General features: G+C 40.7%; 1 protein-coding gene across 1 annotated transcript; it reads left to right on the top strand.

Annotated features, from left to right (window-relative positions):
- The first annotated feature begins 1200 nt into the window (after positions 1 to 1200).
- LOC105938833 (aggrecan core protein) lies at positions 1201 to 26279 on the top strand. The gene is made up of 20 exons (XM_036135694.1): positions 1201 to 1305; positions 8361 to 8458; positions 8587 to 8678; positions 9664 to 9955; positions 10477 to 10651; positions 10885 to 11012; positions 11093 to 11386; positions 13423 to 13725; positions 14834 to 15011; positions 15092 to 15219; positions 15308 to 15595; positions 15689 to 15787; positions 15879 to 17486; positions 17888 to 17962; positions 18648 to 18761; positions 20757 to 20915; positions 21003 to 21085; positions 23389 to 23533; positions 25941 to 26123; positions 26212 to 26279. Exons 2-20 carry the CDS (start codon positions 8368 to 8370, stop codon positions 26277 to 26279), a joined length of 4503 nt encoding a protein of 1500 aa, XP_035991587.1. The 5' UTR covers positions 1201 to 1305; positions 8361 to 8367.
- Positions 26280 to 26379: the final 100 nt, after the last annotated feature.

The following is a 26379-nucleotide window of genomic DNA, read 5'->3' as shown; positions in this document are numbered from 1 at the left end:
ACAGGATCTGATTCTGTCCCCGTTGTCGTTCCGTCTCTGAGGAGAATCTGGAATAAATAAACAGCAGCTAATAACTAGAAGAGACTGCTTGAAATGAAAAGGACTAATTATTAACACAGGCTGGCTCCTCCTTTCGTTACCTCAGCACTGCCATACATAGGATGGTGCACACACTCACAGCCTTTCCCACTCTTCTACTCACTAAACCACAAAAATGAGTCAAGGATGTCTGACCCTTTCAAAATAAAAGCATCCAGTTTACCTGATTTGTCAAACACCTACAAACCATAAAAAAAAAATCACCGGTTTTTTAACCAGGCCTGTGTAAGCAGTGAACAAAGGACCCAAATGCAGCATGAACAAGGCATCAGGTCCAACAAAAGACGCTGAACAACCTTACAGGTGAAAGATTTAATTATTCAATTTTTACAACAATCAAACAACAAACTTTTCATGGAGGAGGCAGACGATCTGACAAAAACCCAAAGCAAACGGGTACATTTCGCTCAGACGAGTTCGTTAATGACTCAGTTCAGTTCATCTTGTTTTTAATGCTCTAGTTTGCAGAAAAAAACTCATTTACTTCATTTATTCATGCTCAGTGCTACAAATAAGCGATGCACGGAGAAAACATGGATGCAGCGAGCTGTAGAGGTCTCGATGGTTTGCAAAAACACAGTTAATGAGCAAATTATTCATTTTGTACAAGTTACAGAACTATGGAAAACCTTAAGCAAGCGTGTGCATTTAATGTTGTTTAGTGAGAAGAAGAAAGATATTGTTTAATATGATATTTACACTATGAATTGTCATGCATTCAATTTTTTATTTTCAAATGGGCACTTTTTATATTTATTTCACTGACTATTTTAATTCTGATTCTTACAGATTTTATAGCTGGTTTTATCACTTTTAATGTTTCTTTTTAGAACTTTATTTATATTTTTTGCATGTATTTTATTTTTTGGTGGGTTTGTTTTCCTCTGGGTACAACACTTTGATTAAAAGTGTTTGAGAAATACATTTGTTGTTATTACTATTAATTATTATTGTGAGAAACACTGTCAGAGGCCATGAGCTTTTATTTTGAAGGTCAAATTGAGAGTCAGAGTTTGAGCAGCTTTGTGGCTGCTCCACTCTGAGGTTTGACAGCCGGACCGGTCCAGAACCTTTTCCTCTGTGCTCCTCCAAGCATCCTGAGCTGCTGCTGCTGTTTCTCTGCAGGACGTTTAAATTCAGGACCCAACAAGCAACAGATCAGCTCAGCCAAAAAACACATTTGACTTGAGGAGAGCTTTACATCAGGTAAGCCAAAACCTGTTTCACCTGGATTTTTTTGATCTTTAAATTTGTATTTCTTATAAAATGGGAGAATTTCAGGACTGTCTAAGCAAAAGTTGTACCAAAGTGCTGCAAGGTAATTAGATAATAGATAATAAGAGTAATAAAGTTATTTTTGCTAATATATAACACATAAAGAGAGAAACGGATCAGACCAACCAAAACTAAAAAACAATACATTTTTAGCGATAGAGATTAAAAAATCAAACTAAAGTTAGAAGATGCTACATCCCAGTTGAAAGGATTAATACGGCTGCAAGGATTTCAAACATTTTTGCAGCCTGCAATGGTTCTGCTCCAGGTTTTATTCAAAATTAATATTTCTGCTCTTGATCAGCAGTTCTCCAGAGGTTCTGAGGTCTTTCCAAGCTTTTATTTGGATTTCTGCAGCTTTTTTCTCTCAATTTCTGGACAAAAAAACAAACATCTGAAACTCAAGGGACAAATGTTGGGTCAAATTGTGACAGATAAGTTTTCCCCATGCAGCCCATTTTCATAGTGACCAACTAAGCTTAGGGTTCAATCTTCAACACCTGGATTTTCAGCACTTCCTGTTGGCATTGAGCCGGTCCTCAAAGTGAACGGTAAACCCAGTGGTCAGGTATCGTGCCTTTATGACTTTTTATCCCCAGCAGATGAGGTAAAATTAGATTAAGCTGAGAAAGCTCTCTGATGGTTTCTGGATGGGCTCTCTCCAAACCGTTAATTAATCCTCAAACTGAGCCAAACTGGGTGTTGGATAGTTTCATCTGTTGTAAGACCAGAATGTCCCGACTCAACTCCGACAAGGTGGATGAATGGATAGATGCGGATAAGCCCCAGACCACCTGAAGTATAGGTTCCGCTCCTGTCCCAGGTTATCTACTTACTGGTATTTCTTATTTCCTCTGCCATTCTAGACGCCAACATTAATCCAACTCCACATATTAAAGTTAAGTTTTCTATTTGAGGATTTCCAGGGACATTTTCTGAGCACCGGAGACCCCTTCTTAGATTTTTTTAGACCACATCCCTTTTAAGGAATCATCTCCATGATCACTGGACCCAGCTGAGCCTTTCTGGGCGCTCCTCCCAGTCTGGCCCGACACATTATTCTGAGATTGTTCGTCTCCAATCGGAAATATGTCACAGTGCAGCAAAAAAATACCAACACACTTTCTTTTCCTTCGTGTGTTTACATTTGTTAGTTTATTTTTAATTTTAGTTTGATTTAGATATAGTGAATGAATGCGCTATTGATTTTGATTTAGATTTAGATAGATAGATAGATCTATCTATCTATCTATCTATCTATCTATCTATCTATCTATCTATCTATCTATCTATCTATCTATCTATCTATCTATCTATCTATCTATCTATCTATCTATCTATCTATCTATCTATCTATCTATCTATCTATCTATCCATCCATCCATCCATTCATCCATCCATCCATCCATCCATCCATCCATCTAGCTAGCTAGCTCTCAAGCTAGCTATCTAGCTAGCTAGCCAGCTCTCAAGCGAGTTATCAAGCTAGTCAGTTAGCTCTCAAGCTAGTTCTCAAGCTAGCTAGCTAGCTGTCAGACCCTTTCCAGAAAGAGGGAACACATTTAGCTCTGAACGCTGGCTGGGCTTCTCCAAAACTTTAATTTCCTTCTTGTGAAGCCGCTCTTTGGTCGATTCGGAGAGTTACTTTAACCTACTACGGTAATATCGAGGACTAAAATCCATCCTTTTGTTCAGCTTTCTAGCAGACATCTCAAGGTTCTGGGTAAAAAACATCTGACATTAGGAACCTTGGATAATTTCATCCACTTTGGTAAAAGCTCTAAATATAAGTGAAAGTAACTCCAGCGCATGATGCTTCACACGCCGTGCTTTAAAGTGGACACTGTGCTGTTTTGGTGACGGGCCTCGCAGCTTTGCCCCAAACATTGCATTTGAAACCATGAGCCCAAATTCTTAGTTGGTTCCATTAAATCATAACATAGTGACCCAAAAGATTGTGAGATGTTTTAGTCAGACTTAGGGGGTCTGACTTTTCTTTTTGGAGAAAAGGCCTTCTACTTTGTCTGGACATGTGCAGAATAGAGAACTGTTCCCTCTTGTAGAACGCCACTTTATGTAGCTGCTTTATTATCACGGTTCTCGCACATTTCCTCCAGTTATTGTCTTCATTGTGCCACAGTATATAGATGCATGTATAGATGTAGCTAAAAGGTGCAAAGAGAATTAGGGGAATTCTTCCAGGACTCAAGCACTGCAATAAGGGAAGTAAGAGTAAGTAACATTTTCTTGAAAAGAGTGTGTTTGTCCTTTAAACTGAGCATGTAAATAAGATTATCTGCCAATGGAATGAGCATTTTCACCCCTAAAATAAGATAATTAGATATACTGCACTTAAACTAAGATGATGGAGATGAATTGTTCCTATTTTAAGTGCAAAAATCTCATTCCATTGGCAGATCATTTTTATTTAAGGGCAAATACGTTAATTTTAAGAAAGTTTTGCTTACTTTTAGTTCCCTTTTCGCAGTGCGAACTTTATTTCAGGTGAATCAGAATAACTATAATAGCTGGAAACCATGAACTCAATGTGACTGAATGCTGAAAACTAATCAGAAAGCGCTTTCACTTTAAGAGTTTAAAGCTTTTTGGTTTCTCTTACAGTTTCCCTCCAGCAGATCTGTTTTTCCACTGAACTGCACAAATTTCACAATATTTGTGGAAAAAGCATAGAGGTCATTTATTTTGGTCTCATTCTGTACATTACAACAACCTGGCATTTTAACAGGCATGTGAAGAGTTTTGGCCGGCTCTTGGCCCTAGAAGCTCCATTTAAAGCAACATAAGCTGCCTTAAAATAGAGTTTGATTTGAGTAACGTTTCAAAATATGCGTTGATAAATGCAGCAAACAATAATAAAAAAAATATTTCAGCTGCAGGCATTTTGAAAGCCTGGAGATCTGGTGATAAGGATATTTTTAAAAGATTGCAGCAAAGTCAGGCTTTTTCGAAGGAAGGCATTCAGGAGGATTCGTCCAAATCTACACCCAGAGGCCATCAGACTTCCTTAGAACATGGAGAAAGGAACCTGTCTGCCAAACCAGACTACAGTAGAAAGTGTATTGCTGTAACTTACTGCAGATCTGTCTGGTTTGGGAACTGTTGAGTAGCTGACCGAGCAGCTCTCCACAGAGAGGTTCAGAGAGTCAAGAATGGCAAACATTCTCATTTAAAATCCCCTCCCTTTGTTTGTTATTCTTACTGTACACCCACACACATATACACACTCCCCTTTAAACACCTCAGTAATATACAGTTAAAACAGAAAAAAACAAGCAGATTGACATAAAACTGAGTTACGAAAAGCAGGTAGAAGGCTATTGACCACAAATAAATTGACTTGGCAGTCATGACATTTTTAAAGTAAATGTTTTGTTCAGTTTCTAGAGATGTTGGTCATGTGGTTTTAAGAAGGGTGGGGATAAGGGAAATGTAATTCAGTTCAGTGATGGCAGTTGGGTAAACGCTCTTCCTGAGTCTGGCAGTGTCTGTACCATCTGCCAAAAGGTTGCAGGGTGAACAAATGATGAAAGAGGCGTGTTAAGTCAGGTCTTATTGCAACATTAAGTTTGGTAAATGTCCTCCAGAAGCGGTTAAAAAAACTAAGAAAAAGACATCCGGAGAAATTTCAACCAGTCTCCGGAGAGCTGCTCGGTCAGCTACTCAGCAGTTTCTAAACCAGGCAGTGATGCGGCACGGTAAAGCCCTTTCTACCGCTGCTGGGCCGAAGGGCGGCAGCAGTTTGGCTGACAGATGGACCTTCCTCCATGATCTAAAAAAACCTGATGGCCTTTGAGTCTACTTATGGATGAATCACTATTTATTGCATAAAGTTCTCCTTTGAAGGAGCCAGACAGTATTTTAAAAGCAATACACATCACCAGATCTCCAGCCTTCAAAAGTTTATTTTCTGTTTAGACAGTTTTTGTCTTTCTGGCAGATCATGTTGAGTGAGAAAACAAGACTGATGTGGGGAAAAAAGAAACCATGTAAGGTCTCAAATAAAAAGTCTGGAGCTGAACCATGTATTCATTTACCATTTGCTTTCCATTAATGCATAATTTGTTATTTAAATTATTCTATATATTATATTTTCGTTATATAAACAGGGGGAAATGGAGCTTCTAGGGACGAGAGCCTCTGCACACCCCTGGTAAAATGACAGGTTTCTGTGATGTAGAAAAATCCGATTAAGATAAACTATTTCCATAATTTTTTTTACAAAAACTGTGAAATCTATCCTGTGCTGTTCTTCTGGATCACATTTATCAGTATTGATGTCGCAAACGAACAAGGAGGGGATGGGATTTTAAATGTGAATATTTCATGTTGTTAGAGGAGACTCACCAAAATTTTGTTTTATGCCATATTTGCAAAGACAATAAAGAATTTTTGAATCTTTAAGCCTAAGATATTCATCTTTTTGTGACAGTATTATGGAGGAAATTATAATGAAACTGTAAAAAATACTAACATGACTCTTTGACATGCTTTCTACTGCTAATTTCTCTACTATTCACCAATCCCTGTACAGTAAATGCTTGACTAAACTGCCTTTAATTCTAATAAAGCTAAAAAGGTAATTTATGTGTGAGAATGGAAAAAATAGAAAAGGTTTGTCATGATTTTTTTTTTAACCAGTTTATCCAGATTAGATCATAAATAGGCTGATTGTTTATGGAAAGGACTGAAGCACCTCGACTAATGTGACTAATTATGTATATAAATGCCTCATCCCAAATCCTGCGCCCTCACAGGAAAAATGTGTCACCAAAAAAGGATGAAAGTCTCGTCGGAGCTCCTTCCATCATGTCTCACATTTTTCCTCTCCTCCTGCCTGAATGTGAGCAGTGTTGCAGCGTGATGGAAACGGGCGGAAAGTGACACGTGCGGTTTATATTGGGTGTCATCACAGCAGCCATGATGCGTTCTTTGGGGATGGGTGGAGGGTTGGTAGTCGGCTCAAACGCGACGCCACAGTCCGGTCCTGAAGAGGACAAAATTCAACCAATCTCGACAATGGAAGTTGTCTAAAATTAAGTCAAATTACAGAAAATGTTAATTTAGGGCACCTCCATATTTACTTCCCTGGTGAAAATGTGCGCTAATAAATCTCCTTAATTGCAGCACAGGATTGTTTTTAAAATAAAATTCAACCTTTAATGCATTTTTTCAGGGGATTAAGGTCTGAGGACTGAAGATGGCCACGGAAGAAGGTTAATTTGACCCAATGTTGTTGACTTTAATACTGCTGAATAGAGGGGAAAAAAAAGGAAAAAAAAAGGAAAAATGAAAAAAAGGGAAAAAAAAGGGGGGGGGGGGGAAGGGGAAAAAAAGAAAAAAAAAGAAAAAGAAAAAAAAATGAAAAAAAATACTGCTGAATAATAAATCTTGTTCTGTTGGGTGGCACAAGCCACCAGACAGGAGTTTGGTAAAGCTACTGAATTTATACGACGCTTTTCTAGTAGTTTTGACCACTCATAGCGCATTAAACCAATCAAACTCACTAATGCGCACACATTCATTCACCGATACAGACATCGGTAAGTAACTTGGGTTTAAGTGCGTGGCCCAGTCACTGGAATCAAACCGACAACCTGATTGCAAGACAACTACTTGAACCCCTGTGCCAGCCGCCTCTTTAAAATGCTGCGCTATTTCCCAGGGCCTACGGAAGACAATAGGCCCTCAGCATCACACATCCTCCACCATACTGCCAGTCCAATTTCTTTCCAAACCACATTTTTTTTTTAAAGCAAGTTTGCCCAAAGATCTCTACAAAAATAGGATAGATAAAAGAGATAAAACCAGAACACGAGCAGATATTAAAACACTTAAAAACCAGAGACATCAGGGGCAGAAAAGGCAATTATGCCATCAATAGATGGAGGGGAAGGACTCCTGGACACACCTGGACTGTTGATCACAGTTCCCACCATGGACACATCTATCAGTTTTATATTAATTAATCAGTGTTGTTGTACAATGATGCATAGTGACAGTAAAAAACATTCTATTCTAATAGAAGCATTTCAAATCGGGCCAAGCATCATTGATAGACGATGTTTTTTTTTTGCAATAGATCTAAAAACTAAAAACTGTCTAATATTTTAAAGCAATATTTTCTAAAGTTTGGGAGCAAAAGGTGAAAAATTTCGACCTCCTCCAAGTTTCTGATTATTTTTTGGGGATAAACTAAAGCTGACCAGAATGGCATGTTCTCTTGTCTTTCCCATTTCAGCGAGTGGCCAAAAACAAATCAATAATATCACATTATCATAGAAAAAAAACATTTATCCTGCGACATATACAGCTAAATTCCATATTATTTAATATTTATATCAAAAGAACCTGATATTTCATTGTATGAACATAAAAGCTGTAGTTTTATGTTACAACCTACAAATGTTTAATTGCTAAAACGAAGGAGGTTGACATCCATCACTCTCGTGAACATGCATTTAAAAAGTAAAAATTAAAAGGTTTTATGTTCTAATCATTTAATCGCTCATTTGATTCAACCAGCTTTTACAACATAAGATTACAATATAAAAATAGGGAAAGTTTTACATTATAATGTAATAAAATTATAACGTTATATTGAACTATAGCTCAGTTTTTTTTATTTTTCTCATTTATTGGATATAGCCACAGCCCCTAATGAATGAATTCACTCAAATTACAGGTTGGTAGTTGATGAAAACCTTTAGAGTTAGAATATGCAACTGCATTAAAACATTTATTTTATGACATTTATTATTTTTACTCGTCTTTTTAACGGCACCAATAATTGTCATTATGAGCTGTGTTATCTTGAAATAGGAGGGAGTTAAAATATCTGTAATATTCTTAGACAAACTGTAAAAACTCTGAAATCAAAATGCAAAATAAATTAAAATTATTCAGTAAGCATCCTAAGGACTTTGATTAATAATTGTGTTAATTTTATGTTTCTCCCCCATTTTAAGGTAAAATATGTTCCTGTCTTGTTCCATGCTCCTGTCTTCGTGTCTCTGCATCGCCTCTGCAACATTTGATTATTTTTTCGACGAGGGATCCTTAATGGGTAAGAAATCTATAAATGATGTGTTTTTACAGCCATATTGGTTTTATAGAGGCACATTTTCACTTTAAAAACATTACAGTCCATTTTTCCTGCTGAATTTTCTGTATTTTTTGGTGTTTCCTGGACAGATCCAGAGGACACACTGAGCGTGAGCGTTCTTCTGCAGGGCGTACAGCGCCCTCTGCTGGGAGGAACCCTGTTACTGCCATGCCACTTCCAGGTCAGGGGGGGCTATCTTTTTGTTTTAAATAGTAAAATTATATTTTTTGTGTATTTCATAGAAATACCAAGAATTTGCTGTAGAGTAAATGTATTGTGAATTTAAATCAAAATAGTTTTTGTCCTGGCAGCAGAGCGTGGACCACACCTTTACCTTTACTGTTCTAGTTAAACAGTTTTACTGTTTTTAATGTTCTTTTTTGTTACTACATTCTATCCCTACTTGCTTTTATTCTATTTTCTATCTACATTTTATTATTTTGCTATATCTTAATCATGTAAAGCACTTTGTATTGTCTTATACTGAATTGTGCTATATAAATAAATTTGCCTTGCCTTGCCTTACCCATGCAGAGATACTGCAGCTTACAACACTGTCAAGGTGTTTCGTTGACACTGTTTGCGTTAGGAGTAGGAAGTGCGGGCGATGCTTTAAGGGACATTTCAGCCCTTTAAACCGAAGTCTGTGACTGCTTTCTCATTGCAGAGTTGAAACTAGTTCTAATTATACATTGAAGTCCAGCAGGGCTGTCGCTTATCTCCAGGGCTGTTTTTAGTTTACATGGACATCATTTAGTGAGTAAGCAAGTGAACTTTATTTATATAGCACCTTTCACAGGATAAAAAACACAAAGTATAAAAAGATAAAACAGCATAAATGCAACAACCTAGCATAAAACTAGTTAAAAGTCAATCGGAACAAGTGGGTGTTTGACTGCTTCTTAAAGAATGAACCCAGTCAAGACAGCGTAAAGATAAAATCAAACCCTTCCACTTGCCGGAGGACCGTTATCTTCTGGTCATTCTTGGGATCTCCAAGAATGAGCTGGAGAACGTTGCTGGAGAAACAGATGATTCTGTTGTCTTCAAGAATGTGCTGATTACGTTACCTGATCATAGATAAGCAGAAGACAGTGGATGGATGGTTGGTTGAATCTTGAATTTTCTTTGTTCGTATCAATAAACCCACATTTGTCCATTTGTAGGACCACACCGTGGAAGACCCCGGTGCTCCCCCCATCGACCCCCTTTCCCATCGCATTGTATGGAGCCATGTCACAAAAGAAAAGGACACTACCATCCTTGTGGCTTTGGAGGGAAGGGTGCGCATCGGCGAAGGTTACCTGGACAGAGTTCACCTGCTGAACTACCCCCAGCACCCAGCAGATGCCAGCATCCAGATATCTGAGCTGCGTTCCAGTGACTCAGGAGTATATCGCTGTAAAGTGCAAAGTGGCATAGATGACACATATGACACTGTGCACGTCCATGTTCAAGGTACTCATTTAGAAATAAGGAAGCACGATCAAAGAATTAAACAAGTGTGCAAATTAGCAATATTGATTAACATCACTACTGACATTGACCAAAAATAGCACAGATATCAACAATCAATGGGTTTGTTGGGCGCAGCGGAGATTATAAAATCTAGAAGCTGCTGGGAGGAAGGATCTGTGATAGCGCTCCTTTGCGCACCTAGGATTCAGAAGTTTGTCTCGGTGTAAATCTTGTTGTTGGTCTTGGACTGAATACATCTCAGGGCTTTTTTAAAATCAGACATGCTTCTCGCAGAGCAGTTTACTTTTAAACACAGGGAGGCAGCGTTTAGTGTCTGCAACCCACTCCATAAAGATCTGAGATAAGCAGAAAATGAGCTGATTTGATCCTTAAAATAAGCTCGACTCACAGCTTTAATAGCTTTTACTGTTTCTTTGTTTATATCTATCAAATGTACTTATATACTGGTGGTGCAAAAATGGTCATATACAATTAGATTTGCCTTTCTTCCACCTATTTAGGTATCGTGTTTCACTACCGGTCCTTTATGGGTCGCTACACTTTGACTTTTGAGGAAGCAAAGCAAGCCTGTGCCATGAGCAGCGCAGTCATTGCTTCTCCTGAGCAGCTGCAAGCGGCGTTCGACGATGGTTTCCACCAGTGCGACGCCGGCTGGTTGTCCGATAAAACAGTGCGGTGAGTAAGTGACAGATGACAATTGTTGGTGTTTACCCAGATCCGAGATGTCCTGACAGACTTTTTACCTGCATTTTACCATGTTTGCCAGTTTAAAGAGGTGTTAGCGAAGCAAAAATCGAGGCCAAAAGTTTTGTTCATTTGAAAAAAGAAACTTTAATAGAAGAATTCAAAGTTCTAAAATAAAAGATTCTCATTTTGATATTGAAAATAAATGTTTTGATGAATCACAGGTACCCAATCCACGAGCCTCGTATGAACTGCTTTGGTGATAAAGAAGAACTTCCTGGGGTCAGGACGTACGGCGTGAGAGATCTCAATGAGACATATGATGTTTACTGCTTTGCAGAAAGGATGACGGGTACATTATCACAGTCAATGTGGTGTCTTGTTTTTTTTTTTTCAATCTCTTCTCAAACTAAACTTTCTTGCCTGGAACAGGCAGAGTTTTCCACGCTACTTCTGCAAGGAAGTATAGCTTCTCCGAGGCTGTGTCGGCGTGTTCCCGCCAGGGAGCTCAGCTAGCCACCACAGGCCAGCTCTACCTCGCATGGAAGGGGGGGATGGACGTCTGCAACGCCGGCTGGCTGGGAGACGGCAGCGTTCGATACCCCATCAATGTTCGACGGCCACAGTGTGGAGGAGGTCTGCTGGGGGTGCGAACCGTGTATCTCCACACCAACCAGACAGGATACCCTCTTCCTGATTCCCGTTACGATGCCTTCTGTTATATAGGTAGGCCTGAGCTACTGAAATCATCCTTACTTTGGTTATTACCTCTCATACAAAGACGTACTACAGTTTAAAGTGATAATTATATAGAGATATAACTTCATGTGCACAAAAATACAGTTTTATGGGGTAAGATAACTGTCAATAAACACGTAGGTTTCTGTGTAGGTGTCCGAATGTAAGTCAATAAACGTGAATAAATGTAAGATTTGTATTTGTTCCTTGTCAACTCATACATACGTGTAACATCAGATGTTTTGCCTGTGAGAGTACAAGTTTAGAAGTTACAAATACAAGTTACCAAGTTACAACTTTGCCACAACACATAAAAGTACGAATTCCAAATACAATTTATGAATACGAATCTACAACCCCTAATAAAACTGTTACACTCCTTATTAGTTGGTGGTGATAATGATATTGTTACATCAGATGTTTCATCTGTGAGAACACAAGTTCGTTTTTCTTCGTTTTTCTCCTTCTTCTTCTTTAATAGTGGTTGGTGAACAACTTCCAGGTGCATTACTGCCACTAACTGCAAGGCGTGAAACTGCTTCATCAGGGATTGTAGATTCGTACTCGTAAATTTGTGACTTGTATGCGAAGTTGGAACTTGGTAACTTGTATTATCACAGATGAAACATCTGATGAAACATGTATGAGTTGACAAGGAACAAACACAAATTGTACGTTTATTCACATTTATTGACTTACATTTACAAATTCATACACTTATGTGCCTATCTGTTATATTAACAGTTATCTTACCCATAGTTTTCTCACTGTCATTATTTTTCTTAAAAGAAGATGTTTACTGGAAATAAACACAGCATTATTTTTGTGTATTTTTTCCACATGATGTTAAGAAGTAAAAAGTATTGTTGATCAAATGCATTTGATCCGTTGACTGTCAGCAAGGGCGGCAGGTTGAGTAGGTGTGTTAACTCAATGCCAGGCTGGAAAGATATCAACAATAACCCTAGAAAAGCAGCTGTCACCATCCATCTATCTAGGAAGGGTCATAAGGCCATTTCTAAAGTGCCAGTCTTTCTTGAACTACCAGCAGATTTGCCCCAACACCAGACCATGCAATGCTCAGAGAAAAGACAAAAGCCTCTCATAGACTCTACAGGCCTCACATTGAATGTTAATGTTAATTACAAGTATGGCATGCCAGAAGAAGGCCTCGCTTACATGAAATGGTAGAGTGCAAAGATCTGTAACATCCTTAGGACGAGTAAAACTACAGGACCATAACCCCAAACACAGCAGTGAACCTTGACCATAATCAAGGAGTTATATTAGTGACTTTAAGAGAGCACCACAGAAGTTATTGTCTGCAAACTTTAATAAACCGAATCAACGCTGTAAAGAAATGTGGAAAATTCCTCTTTGATTGTGAGAGACGGATGAAGACTTATTACCAGAGCTCCCTCCACAGTCTGGTTTCACAGCTTAGATTTGGGTTTCTGAATATTTTTGTTTAAGAACAGCTATTTCTAACCGAGATGAAGTCAGGAAGCAAAAGATTCAGTAATTTATTTTGGTGCACAGGGGCCACTGCCTGGGATGGAAACCAAGAGGGGCCGATTTACCAAACATGGGTAAAACAAGCACTAGTTATCAGGCCTGTTTTCCGTGGTGACGATTGTCTCTGTAATCTAAGACCATGACATAATTATAAAACTATTTGAGCTCATTTGCTCTAATTTTAAAACAGACGGGCTCTGGAAGTGGTCAGGACCCAGACAGAGAGCCCTGGCATCCGTCTGGCGTAGCCTAACAACAGCCATGCCTCAGGGACCGCTGCCAAAGACTCTTGGCTTGGACTAAAGCTGACAGATATCCGGATAATAAATAACCACAATAAAATGTCCTGTGGTGTGCACCAGCTGCTGTTTGGATGCTTCTGAATGCTTGATAACCTTCATTTAATGTGTTTAGTGTGATTTTATTTAAGAAAAAGTTGTGTTTAATGTTTTTTTTTCGATCCTGTCTGGCCTGATTTGTTCCTCTTTTGTTTCCCCTGTTATCTTCAGACTCCCCAGACGACGAAGGTTCGGGCACCGACGAGGGAAGCGGCCTTCTGATCGTTACTACCGTGACAAAGAGTCCAGAGCTGTTCTTCAGCACGACGACGACCACGGAGAGTGAAGCAGTTGGAGAGGTGGAGACTCAGCGACCACTTGACCTGAACTCCACCTACAGGGCGAGCCACAGCAAGCTGCCACTTCCTCAGCCAACAAGCACTGCAGAGATCACCTTTAGCCTTGTAAAGGCTGTCAGCAACCAGCCGGCTGTGTTCAGGGAGCCCAGCAAAACCTCCGTCGTCTCTCCTGCAGGTCAGCGATCAAACTGTTGAGTGTTTAGACGATAACTGCAGTTCAGTTTGGGTCATACATCTTTTCTTCCAGGTTGCCAGGCTTTCCTGCATTAAAGTTGCCAATCACCATTCTTGCGAAAGGTCTAATATCTGCTAACCTGACTCATGCCAGACGTATGTCGCTCCGCCTAGCTCCACTCTCATACATCTGGGACATCACCCATAGAAAGTGATTTCTCCAACCAATTTTCATAACTCCAACCAGGGCTGGAGTTTCATAGATGTGACGTAGTGGAGATGCGACCATGACGTGGGACTGTTTTGATAGCAATGGCGGCTCGTCGAGGAAGCAAGCGTTAACATTGATGCTGCTATTTTTTCCCGTGTTGTCCAATCTACCTAATATTGTTTCATTAAAAGAACATCAGAGAACGCCTCTGAAGGCTTTTGTTGGTGGAAACCATGTTTTCGCCCTTCTCCCTACCGGATTTGGCAAATTTTGTTTTCCAGGGCGCGTCCGCATCTGCAGCGGACGCGCCCCGGAGCGGTTAGCGGTTAGCGCTAACTATGTTAGGAGACCTTTAGTCCTCGACGCGGTCGGCCCGGGATCGACTCCGACCCGCGGCGCTATGCCGCCTGTCTTCCCCCTCTTCCTGTCAGCTCACTGTCAATAAAATGACAGTTTTTCCTGCGTCGGTCTTATCAGCATCACGGGTTAGCTTCGGTGTGAGTGGTTGAAATAGCACGTCGATAAAGATGACAGACAAGTGGCTTATCCAATCATATGCAAGAATTTTTGATAAGGCCCAGCCTTCAATAAAGGCAATTCCTATGGAGAAGTCCCAGATGGATGTAAGTGGAGCTAGGCGGAGCAACATACGTCTGGCACGAGTCAGGTTAAAAATCTGCAGCAGTGGTATTAGCAAACAAAACGAGCAACAAACCAGACAAAGTAAAAAAAAAAAAAACATTCAAGAACTTTGGAAACATCAGATCAAGATTATTAAAGTGGAGCTTTGGTGGAAGATAACAAAGAGATGTAGTGGAAAAATTGTGGATCTAGCTTTTGGGCTGTCCATCATGGGTCTATTATAAAAAAAAAAAAATCTATATTCTCTTTCAATAAGATGGTGTGGTCTTCCATTACCGCTCACCAACTGGCCGATATGCTTTCACATTCGTTGAGGCCCAGGTGGCCTGCCAGCGTGTCGGAGGCTCCATGGCCACGCCTCAGCAGCTGCAGCAAGCATACGAGACTGGATATCATCAATGTGATGCTGGTTGGCTTCTGGACCAGACCGTGAGGTAAACCTAAAAACGGGTTTTGAACCTCCAGAAGCAAATCTTTTCTCAGACTCTGAGGCTCTGAACTTGCTTTTGTGCAGGTATTCCATTGTGTTTCCTCAAGAAAAGTGTGCTGGAGATTTCCAGGATCAACCTGGAGTTCGGTCATATGGTCTTAGACCCGCTGATGAGAGACACGATGTTTACTGCCACACTGAAGGAATCAAAGGTGAGTCTGGATGTTAGTCCTACCTGAAAGGTTAATTCCCAGAAGGCCGCATAACCAGATGTGTTCCTGTCCTGCTGCCGCTGCACAGGAGAGGTTTTTCATGTGGGATCTGCTGAGGGTTTCACCTACGACGAGGCCATTTCTGCCTGTGAGAACCACAGTGCGGTGCTGGCCTCTACTGCACAGCTCTTCGCAGCCTGGAAAATGGGCTTGGACAAGTGTCGCGCAGGCTGGCTGCTGGACCGCAGCGTCCGCTATCCCATCAACAGCCCCCGTCCTGGGTGTGGAGGAGGGAAATCAGGGGTGTACACGCTGTACGCAAACCAGACACACTACCCTGAACCCGATGCCAGATATGATGCGTACTGTTTAAGAGGTAAACGCCATTCAGAGACGTTCTTAATGGTTTCAGTAAATATTTATTAAAGCAGGAGATTCATTGTTGTCTATTATTGACCGATTATTGCAGCCGACTTTCTGGCAGAAGGAAATGAAACTGGACTGAACATCACAGGGATCCAGAAGGCTCTGCCTAACCTGACATCAGCTGGTGCCTTATTGAGGACCGGTAAGTTCAAATAATGGGTTTCTTTGGTTTTTACCCGTGACCCTTAAAGTATCTGGTTTGCATCTGTTTTTTTTTTTTTTTTTTTTTTTAGATATTTCTTCCATTGTCCCTCCCATCCCTGTGGAGATTTCCGGTTCTGGCTCTGGTTTAGCAGATTTTGAATCAGCCTCTGGAGAACAGTCCAGTCCTGGAGTTACTCCTAGCACTGGGGACCAAATTACCTCTGGAGATCTGTTTGGTTCTGGAGACCAAGTTACCTCTGGAGATCTGTCTGGTTCTGGAGACCAGGTTACCTCCGGAGATCTGTCTGGTTCTGGAGACCAGGTTACCTCTGGAGATCTGTCTGGTTCTGGAGACCAGGTTACCTCTGGAGATCTGTCTGGTTCTGGAGACCAAGTTACCTCCGGAGATCTGTCTGGTTCTGGAGACCAGGTTACCTCTGGAGATCTGTCTGGTTCTGGAGACCAGGTTACCTCTGGAGATCTGTCTGGTTCTGGAGACCAAGTTACCTCCGGAGATCTGTCTGGTTCTGGAGACCAGGTTACCTCTGTAGATCTGTCTGGTTCTGGAGACCAAGTTACCCCTGGAGATCTGTCTGGTTCTGGAGACCAAGTTACCCCTGGAGAACTGTCTGGTTCTGGAGACCAAGTTACCTCTGGAGATCTGTCTGGTTCTGGAGACCAAGTTACCTCTGGAGATCTGTCTGGTTCTGGAGACCAAGAGGCATTTGCAGAGGCTGAAAAAGGACGCACAGGAGTTTTTAACTTTTCTTTGTCTGGAGCTGGTTCCGGAGAGCTCAGTGGAAGTGGAGATATGTTTGGGTTTGGATTTAACTTTACTGAACAAAATCCTTCCATACGTAGTTCTGGGCAAACTGGACCTCTAACTGGAAGTGGACAATCTGGAGACGATTCTGGAAGTGGAGATGCTCAGATCTCACCGATAGATGAAACTTTTGCCAAGAAGGAGAACACGCTTGGTGGAGAACCACTGGATGTGAGTGGTTCTGGAGTCTTTTCAGGATCTGGGATTCCCAGTGGCGATCATAGTGGGTCGAGCTCTGGAAGTGGCTCTGACCTTACCGGTGTGACTTTCATGGGTTCAGGCTTCACTGAACTCATTGTGTCATCTTCTGGAGAACATGAGGAGGTCTCTGGGGGTTTATTCTACAGCTCTGGACCAGGAAGCGGGGGACAGTTTTCGGGATTTGGAATCTCAAGTTTAATTTCTTATTCTGGATCGGCGGTTTCTGGATCAGGTTTCTCTGGATCTGAAACATCTACACCCACGTCAGAGGGTGGTGTTACATTTATCACTCAGGGTGTAATGACAGAAATATCTGGAGATGCTAAAGTGCCTCTGGAGCTAGAAGAGGGCTCAGTGGAGTACAGTGGAGAAGCAAGTGGTGGCAGCAGTGGGTTCTACTCTGGTGGCCAAGACACAGACTTATCCAGGGACTACATCTTCATGCCAGGGGTTTCTTCTTCTAGAGATTCTTCTGATCCATTGTTGGCAGTCCTACCCGCTCCATCAGTTGACCCAGCTCTGACAGATCCCATAGGGACAGAGGATGGAGCTGAACTGGCAGAGACCTCCAGAGTTTATGTGACTCCAGGTCCAGAAAATGTCCCAGCAGGACTGGCAGCTCCTCCTGCAGAAGCCAAACCGGCCTTTGTGCAGACACCAGACCTCATGGAAGGTATGTTAGACTTATCTCTTCTGTTAGCTTGTTTGTGTCTGGGGATATTGATCACTTTGCCTTTTATACCTTTGTGTTTTTGTTGGTTCTACTCGTGGTGTTTTGGGGAGCAACATGATATTCACTTCTGCAGGACATTAAATACCAACCGCTCCTCCCCACCAGTGGAACAGTTTGTTTTCACAAATAATGACTATCCTATGAGGTTATCTGATGCCAATAAAGAATATGAACTAGTTGTAGACTCCATAGAGTTAGTTTGATTTGATCAGGATTAGAAAACACCAGATGAAGGGGGAAAAACTGTGAAGACAGGGCAGAATCATAACTTTCAGCAATCTTTTAATATACAGCAAGTAATCAAAACCAACCAGCTGATGAAATTCTTTCTCTCTTTGAAGCCTTCAACCCATGTAAACCGAATCCTTGTGGTAATGCTTCGTGCACAGCAGAGGGAGGAGTAGCTTTCTGCTTTGGTAGGTTTTCAATTTATCCGCCTCGTCCCAATTTCCTCTCCTATTGGTGACTTCATTCATTCATTAATAGATGTCCATGTTCCTTAATTGCATGTTTTGTGTTGAGCATGCTGTTCATTAAACTGTTCTGTATGGGACTGTGTTAACGATGTATGCATCAGTCTCACTGCACCTCCCCATCAACTCCGTCATTGCCGTCTTGTCCTGGTTTGGTTTGGTTTGCATCGTACTAGCCTTTTGTTTTCATGTTTTCTCTGCATTTGTGGAAACGATTGCTCAGTTCGTGTGTTTGCCAAACATCAGCTCTGCTCTGGTGATGTTCCCCCTCCACATAAACATGTTTAGTGTCTTGGGCACATAAGTGTGCGTTGTTTTCTGGTCTGCTCTGCCTGCATATTGCCTTCGCTCTGCTCTGCTATTGAACACTATTCTCCTGCTGCAACTGATTGATTCAAATATAACAAACTAGAAATATTAAAAATTCTACTTCTTTAATTTTTTTAATGTACTACAACTTGCATCAAGTTGAGTTCGAATCAGAAGTTGCAGCACCTATGGTGTTTTGCATTCTTTTTTCCGGGGTGCAAAAGTCCTTATCTAACCTACTAGTGCTTCGCCCAATCCCCCCATCTCCTCTTCAAACCTCGCTAAAATGGTAGTGTCAACTGCCCGACATTTTTTCCAGAGGCAGAAGTCTGCCATCCCAACCCTTGCGCCAATGGAGCCACCTGTGTGGAGAGCGCAGATTCTTTCAAATGCTTATGCCTGCCCAGCTACGGAGGGGAACGCTGTGAGATCGGTACGAGATCAGCTTCAGCTAATAAATACTAACAACGGCCAGTCAAAGACAACTAAAGAGATGGTAAACTTTAGAAAGTATTACTGTTTGGTGCGGCTCCCAATGTAAAGATGAGTCCTGTTGCCCAAGGAGTAAAAGCTGTTTGGCAGTTGTCCTTATTCTTGTGATATTATTCCTTTTTCCACTAATATAGAAAAAACGGGTCACCTTGAACAGATCTGTTTCTGTTTGAAGAGGGGAATGTTTTGCAGAATCAAACACTGAAGGACAACTCTGTGCTCTCGGTACTCAGCTTCTTGTCAGTCTCAGAAACACCAGACCAGAGCCATTGGAGCATTTCTGCAAATGACAGGAGTCTGTCTTTAACTGGAAATGTGAGGTGTACAGAGCAAAAGGGAAGGGTGAGAGTACGGATTCCTGTGGTACTCCATTGCTGCTTACTGCCTGGTGTCATACATCTGGTGAGAACCCTCAGTCTCACAAACGGTGGTTTGTCTGTCAGGTTGTCAGCAATCCAGGAGATTATTCAGGCTTCCACCTGAGTCTTCTAGAGTTTCTGACAAAGCATATCTGACTAAACTGGATTAAATGCACTAGAAAAAAATTCAGAAACCACGATCCTCACAGCAGTGTGAGGATATTCTATCGCAGGATAGACTGGCGACCTGCCCAAGGTGTACCCTGCCTATCTCCAGCTGTCCATTGACAGCTAGAGATAGGCACCAGCCCCCCTCATAACCCCACAAAGGATAGACGTGTTAGAAAATGTATCCTCACAGTACTTCCTGCTTTGTCCAGATTACAGTGAGTCTGTTGAAGGAGCTGTATGATGGCGTCCTCAAGTCTATCAAAATAAAAAACTGCAGAGGGTCCTGAAAGGTGGCTGTGTTTTTGTTGCTTGGGTTTGCCAGCTTAGAAGTTACTTTCTCAGGACTTCCATATTACCTTAATGGAACTTGTGGGTTATACTTTTCTACTATTTACAGGGTAGTTTTCCAGAATTTTCTCAATACATTCCTCTGAACTTACAGCTTGTGTACAAAATACTTTCCCAGAACATCTAAGGGACTTTCTGAAGACCCAGAAAGCCAAAACTTTCTGAAACAACTTCACTTACTTCAAAGGCGCCTGGAGAGAGTCAACTTGTGTAATACTTTTCAGAAAGTCATGGGTCACCTTCCAACAACTTGTTGAATACTTTGGCATAATTTGTTGATAATTTATTTGTAACTTATGGAGTACTTAACTGAAAATGTACAGGCTACTTTACCTCAAAGGTACAGGTTAAATTCCAGTATCAAGAATATTCCTTCAAATAGTTTATGAGGTATATTCCTGGTACTTTCTGGGTACTTTCTCAGGACTCACAGGTTATTTTAGAGTAACCTGCAGGTTGCTTTAATATAGCTTACTGGGTATTTGTTAGACTAGCAGTTTACTTCCCAAAACATACTATTTACTTTCCAGGAACCTACAGTGGCTCACAAGGTGCTTTCTTATGACTAGTAGTTTAATTTTGAGGTCCGTTTTCATAAAACGTTGTTAGAATCTAAAGGCTTCTTTTTCAAAATCTACAAGTTAGTTTCACATGTATATACAGTCACTGTACTAGATCCTAAAGCACATTTTCCAAGAACTTACAGTTTCCTATCTTGGACTTTTCAAAGTGCTTTTCTGTAACACCAGAGATGTCTTTAATAACTTAAAAGTTATTTATCTTGGATGCCATGTATTAGCTTTCTGGAATTTAAATGTCCCTATGCAAAATTTTACATCCACATGACTTGTATGATGATTTCCAGGAAAGTTGAGCACTAAGGAGACCTTGATGTTTTTTTCATTTTAGAATAGAAACACAGTGCATCATGTAAAGTAAATGGATACCGTTAGATACAACATGTGAATTCTTGCATGAAACTTAAAACCCTGAAAGATACACAGTCAGACTTTAGTTCTGTGCGTTGCTTCATGATGTCATCTGTTTCATGGCTGCAGAGGAGCAGCGGTGTGAAGACGGTTGGACAAAGTTTCAGGGAAACTGCTACCTGCACTTCTCTGACAGGGAGGAGTGGCTGGATGCAGAGAGACGCTGCCGGGACCTGAACGCGCACCTGGTCAGCATCATCACACCAGAGGAGCAGCAGTTTGTCAGCGGTGAGGGATCCATGTTGAGTCTGATCAGAGAGATGAGAGGAAAAATGAGGGAGAATAAAATGATCTGAGCGAGTTTCTCCTCCACAGCTACTGCGCAGGACAACCAGTGGATTGGCCTGAACGACAAAACAGTGGAGAACGATTTCCAGTGGACTGACGGCACTCCGCTGGTGAATATAGGGCATCACACTGGAATTTTAGGAGTTTAGTTTAGCTTTTCAGACGACTGATGGAAAGGAGGAACATTTATTTTATAAACTGGATATAAATGACTTCAATGATTCCAAATTCCTGGAAAACACCTCCATAACAAACCCAAAGTACAGCAGAGGCGCTACAAAGCAATAATTAGTGTAGCATTTATGATGCTGAAATCATGTTACAATGAGGCAATACATATTTAAAGTAAGGGCTATTTACCAGAAGACCTAAAGATTAGACTCAGGGAGGATCAGGGTTGTATTTAACACACTGAAGACAGTAAGATTGTGCAGAAAGTGATTTATACTATATTTAGGAAAAACGTTTTACAATATATACAGACAAACTTTGTCAAACAGAAATCTTGCACACGCAGTAATAGTCCAACTTGTAGAACTGATAACCAGTCCAAGAATCCAAAGAACTGAGCCAGTCTTTGGCAAATGTAACTGTTGACTAGAGTCCTTTGGATGTTGTGGGGACAGGCAACAAAGCCTCTTACCACATAGATGGAGATCTAGCAGTTTAACATCCAGGTTCCTTGGGCCAAAGGCCTAGTGTGTAGCTCACCATCAAATGGGGACCTGGCCAGTTCATTTCTTCCAATTTCTAAGCCCAAGAAAACTCATTTATTGTAGATTTGAGGCATCTAGAAACTGCAGCAGCCTGCCCTGAACTTCCCTGTCCACCGCATGCTCTAAGACCAAACAATGGGCACCGCCCTACTTTTGAAAACTAAAATCCCACAAAATCTCACGGGATTTCACACTTAGTCCAAAAATGGTGGACAGGGTGGAAAATTGAAAGGGTGACATAACTTTAATTTTTAAAGATATCTGGATTATCCCAAAACACCTGGGTTACACAAGTGTCATCATCAGACGGAAAGCAACCAAAGAAACTCATAATATGCCGACTGTGAGGAGTTGTTTTTGAGTTGTTGTCAAACCATAGTGCAGGAAAGAGTTCTGGAGTCGCATGATGAGTGATGGTGATTTATTAGATAATAAAAAAAAACAGGTTTACAGGCAGACAGGAGAAAACAGAAGCCAGGAACATGACAAGGTGGAGACCAGAAATGGAGTAGCATAACAGAGGACCTGACAATGAGCGTAGCTGGACTGGCTGACTAAATAGAGGAGAAAACAGAATGGACAGCAGGTGGAGCAATTAGGACTGGTGAAAAGCCTAAAGATAATTAGAGAGAGAGAGAGAGAGAGAGAGAGAGAGAGAGAGAGAGAGAGAGAGAGAGAGAGAGAGAGAGAGAGAGAGAGAGAGAGAGAGAGAGAGAGGAGAGAGAGAGAGAGAGAGAGAGAGAGAGAGAGAGAGAGAGAGAGAGAGAGAGGGGGGATCTGGCTGAGACAGGAGGAGAGCAGAACCTAACAGGAAAATGTGGTGAATTAACAGATGTGGCAAAATAAACTCATTAGCCAAACTAAAGACAGGGAGGGAAATAAGGATCTAACAGAAACACTCAAAGAAGCAATAAGTAATAATGAGGTCTAGTTTATCAAATTGGATCAGGGATTTCCCCAGTAGAAGTTCTGTTAAGCGACGACCTCTGCCAAAGCAGACTACTGCTCCACCTTGGCTGTTTTCAGTCACGTAGTTAAAATTTAGAGCTTTATATGAGATCGTTTGCCTCAGCCATGGCGGGGGCGAAGAGACCACGTTAATCTCTTGAAATAATTTTAACCGCGGTGAAATTATCTTTATGGGTTTGATTTTGCACTGACTCCCAGACTGCGGTCGGCTGTGTCAGCAGAGATGCTGAGGTGGATGGATGGATGCTTCAGAGACAGAAGAGTCCATCCAGTGTGTGTAAAATGAAGGAAAGCGTCAATGAACCTACAGATCTGATACAGCGTGTCTGCATATAGAAAGCTGATCATGTCCTTTATCTTTTTTTTTTTTTTTTCCTGCAGGCACGGTTCATGGTTTGTAAATAGTGAAATTAGCAAAGCAAGCAAAGATGAAATAAAAAGACAAATTATCAATAAGAAGATCAAAAAAGACGAAGGATGTATATTTTACAAAAACACACAAATCCACCACATATACAAAAAACAATATACTAAATTATTCAGTTTCCCAAAGAAATAAAAAAAACACACAAAACAACTAGATATGTATATCATAAAGAAAATTCATAACGGCTTCTGATGGCTCATAAAGAGATGAAATAAAAAAGACATGCAAACAGTCTGCAAATGTCTGCAAGAACATCTTTCAAAATTTTTTCACCCTCCTATTTTTTTTTTTTTTTTTTTAGCAATACGAGAACTGGAAGCTGAATCAGCCAGATAACAACTTAAACTCAGCAGAGGACTGCGTGGCGATGATCTGGCTTGAGAACGGCAAGTGGAATGATGTTCTCTGCACCTCCCATCTGTCGTTCACCTGCAAGAAAGGACCAGGTATGTTGGCTGTCTCCTCCCATCTGATACAGTCTGCAGGCTTGAAGCAATAAATGTTTGTGACCAGTAGTTTTATATATATATATATATATATATGTATATATATATATATATAGATATAGATATAGATATATATAGTTATATAGGTAGACCACTAAAAATGTAAATGAGACATTTACATTCCTATTTCCTTTTTTGTATTTTTATTTTTTGGTATTCTTTTTGACCCATTGTATATATGAAGACTCACTGTATATAACTGAATGCACCTTCCCTACTCTGCACCTTCTTGTATGAGCCGATGTGACGAGTGAATTTCTCCATTGTGAGATCAATAAAGACCATCTTATCTTATCTTATCTTAGGAGTTACAATGAGCATTAATGAACATAAATAAGGCAGCACACTCCTCAGGCATAACACAAAACTAACAGAGCAAAGTACATTATAAGGAAGTAATCGCTGAAACAAAGTCAAATTATTATTTTGACTTCATCTCTTCTAATAAGGGTAACTCCAAAACCTTGTTTTAAGATAAGATAAGATAAGATAGGCTTTATTGATCTCACATTGGAGAAATTCACTTGTCACATCGGCTTTCACTGCTCAGCAACAGTTTCTGACATATGAAACCCTAGAAACCTGTTTAATATAGGATTTAAATGACATGTCTTGGACAAAAATAACACCACTTTTTTTTTTTTTTTTACTTTATTACCAGAGGCCATTTTAATACCATCCAGATTAAGTGATTGATTAAGAAGTTTATTTTTTGAGGACTCTGGTCCAGGGATTACAACTTCTGTCAGAATTTAAAAGCAGGAAATTTAAAGTCATCTAGCTTTTGATGTCATCAAATTCATGACTGTAGTCAAAGTAATTGATTGGATTCATCAGGATTTATGGATAAATATAGCTGAGTGTCATCAGCATAACAGTGGAAATTAATTCCATGCTGTCTGATAATTTTGCCTATCGGAAGCATATATATAGTAAATAGAATTGGTCCAAGGACTGAACCCTGTGGTACTCCACAGGTGACCCTAGAGTTTGAAGAAGATTTATTATTAACATGAACAAACTGGAATCTGTCCGACAGATAAGATTTAAACCAGCCTAATGCTTTTCCCTTAATCCCTACAGTATGTTCAAGTCTTTGTAGGACAATATTGTGATCAACTGTATCAAATTCAGCACTGAGATCTAACAGGACAAGTACAGACACAAGTCCATTATCTGAGGCAATGAGAATATCATTAGTGACCTTCACCAGAGCTGTTTCAGTGCTATGATGAGCTCTAAAGCCTGACTGAAACTCCTCAAGTAGGTCATTACTTTGTAAATGTTCACATACTTGGTTAGCTTAACTACTTTCTCAAGAATTTTAGATAAGAAAAGAAGATTAGATATAGAGTGCAACCCATCAGTTACAGGACACAAAGCTCAAAAAATGGCTCTTCACCTAAACTTTCCCTCAACTACAGTCAGAGCCCTAAAACAGATTCAATCAATTGAAACTGTGAGAAAAATGACTGGAAGAAGGCCCAAATGTATCCTGACACCATTCACTGTGAGGAGGACCTTACAGGAAGATTAAAAAAAAAACACCTCCATAGCTCACTGTTATAGAACCAAAGAGGATTACTGGTTTTCCGTAATAACCATTAGACATGGGAGGCATGCAATTCTGTCCTACCATCACAAATGTGGACCTTTGGAGTTTGCTAATCTGTACAGTAACCGTGCACTTTGGTCTGATAAGACTAAGACTCAGCTTTTCTGCAACAAAGTCACTCCACATGGGTTTGGTGTGAAACCTGTGATGAATTTGTGGAAAGCACCTCATACCTGTTGTGAAGCACGGTGGTGGATCTGTGATGCTTGTAAAGGCCCAAATCATGTGGCCCCTGTCCTAATACTGACAATGGATCCAGATTTGGGTCCTTCAGCAGGATAGTGATCCCAAAACAAATGTCTGGAGAGCTACTTGCTCAAGAAGCTTCAGAACCAGAATCAGAATCAGACATACTTTAATAATCCCAGAGGGAAATTGCTGAAGTTTAACCATTTATGCTCTCACAAATAAAGAGTCAAACAACCAACAACAAAAAAAAATTCAACAAATTCTGGACGTTTGGAAAGTTTCTTCAGCCATAGCCTGCTGCAAATAACACATCAAGGCTGACAGGTTTTAATTTTTTAGGACAAAATCACGGTCGGTTTGTGTTGAAGTTAAGTAGAAGATCTCCAAAACATCCAAACTGTTATTAGTGACCACCCCCACCCCCGTTCAGAATAACATGACCATAAAAAATAAGTCAACGGGGAAACATGTTGAGTTGATATTTGCAGGAAACAGGGACTCTGTTGGCTTTTTAAACCTTGAACTATCTGCTGTCGTCTGCAGTGTCTTGTGGGGCCCCGCCCGTGGTGAAGAACGCTCATATGTTTGGAAACAGGAGGTCGGAGTACCCCGTCAACTCCATCGTCCGTTATCAGTGCAACCCAGGGTTCAGACAGCGCCACCTACCGGTGGTCCGGTGCCAGGCTGACGGGCAGTGGGAGGAACCCAAAGTGCAGTGTGCTGATGGTGAGAGCAGACCCCCTCTACTCTATTTTACACGCTTACCACGGCGTCTGCTGATAATAACAGCACTTTATTTTCTTCTTCTCTGCAGTAAAAGCCAGGAACAGAATAACAGCAAGGACCAGCAGGAGTTCCTCAGTGAGCGGCAAAAATAAATAAAGTTAGTTTTAAAAAAAGAAGAAAGCAGTAATTTCAGTTAATTTTTCTATAAATTAAAATGCTTGAGTGCAAATGCTTTGAGGTCTACGTTATGGCAAAA

This window comes from Fundulus heteroclitus, chromosome 4 (genome assembly GCF_011125445.2).
Source record: "Fundulus heteroclitus isolate FHET01 chromosome 4, MU-UCD_Fhet_4.1, whole genome shotgun sequence".
NCBI lineage: Eukaryota > Metazoa > Chordata > Actinopteri > Cyprinodontiformes > Fundulidae > Fundulus > Fundulus heteroclitus.
The sequence above is the reverse complement of the archived record's forward strand: the minus strand, read 5'-3'. Positions and strand labels throughout refer to the sequence as shown.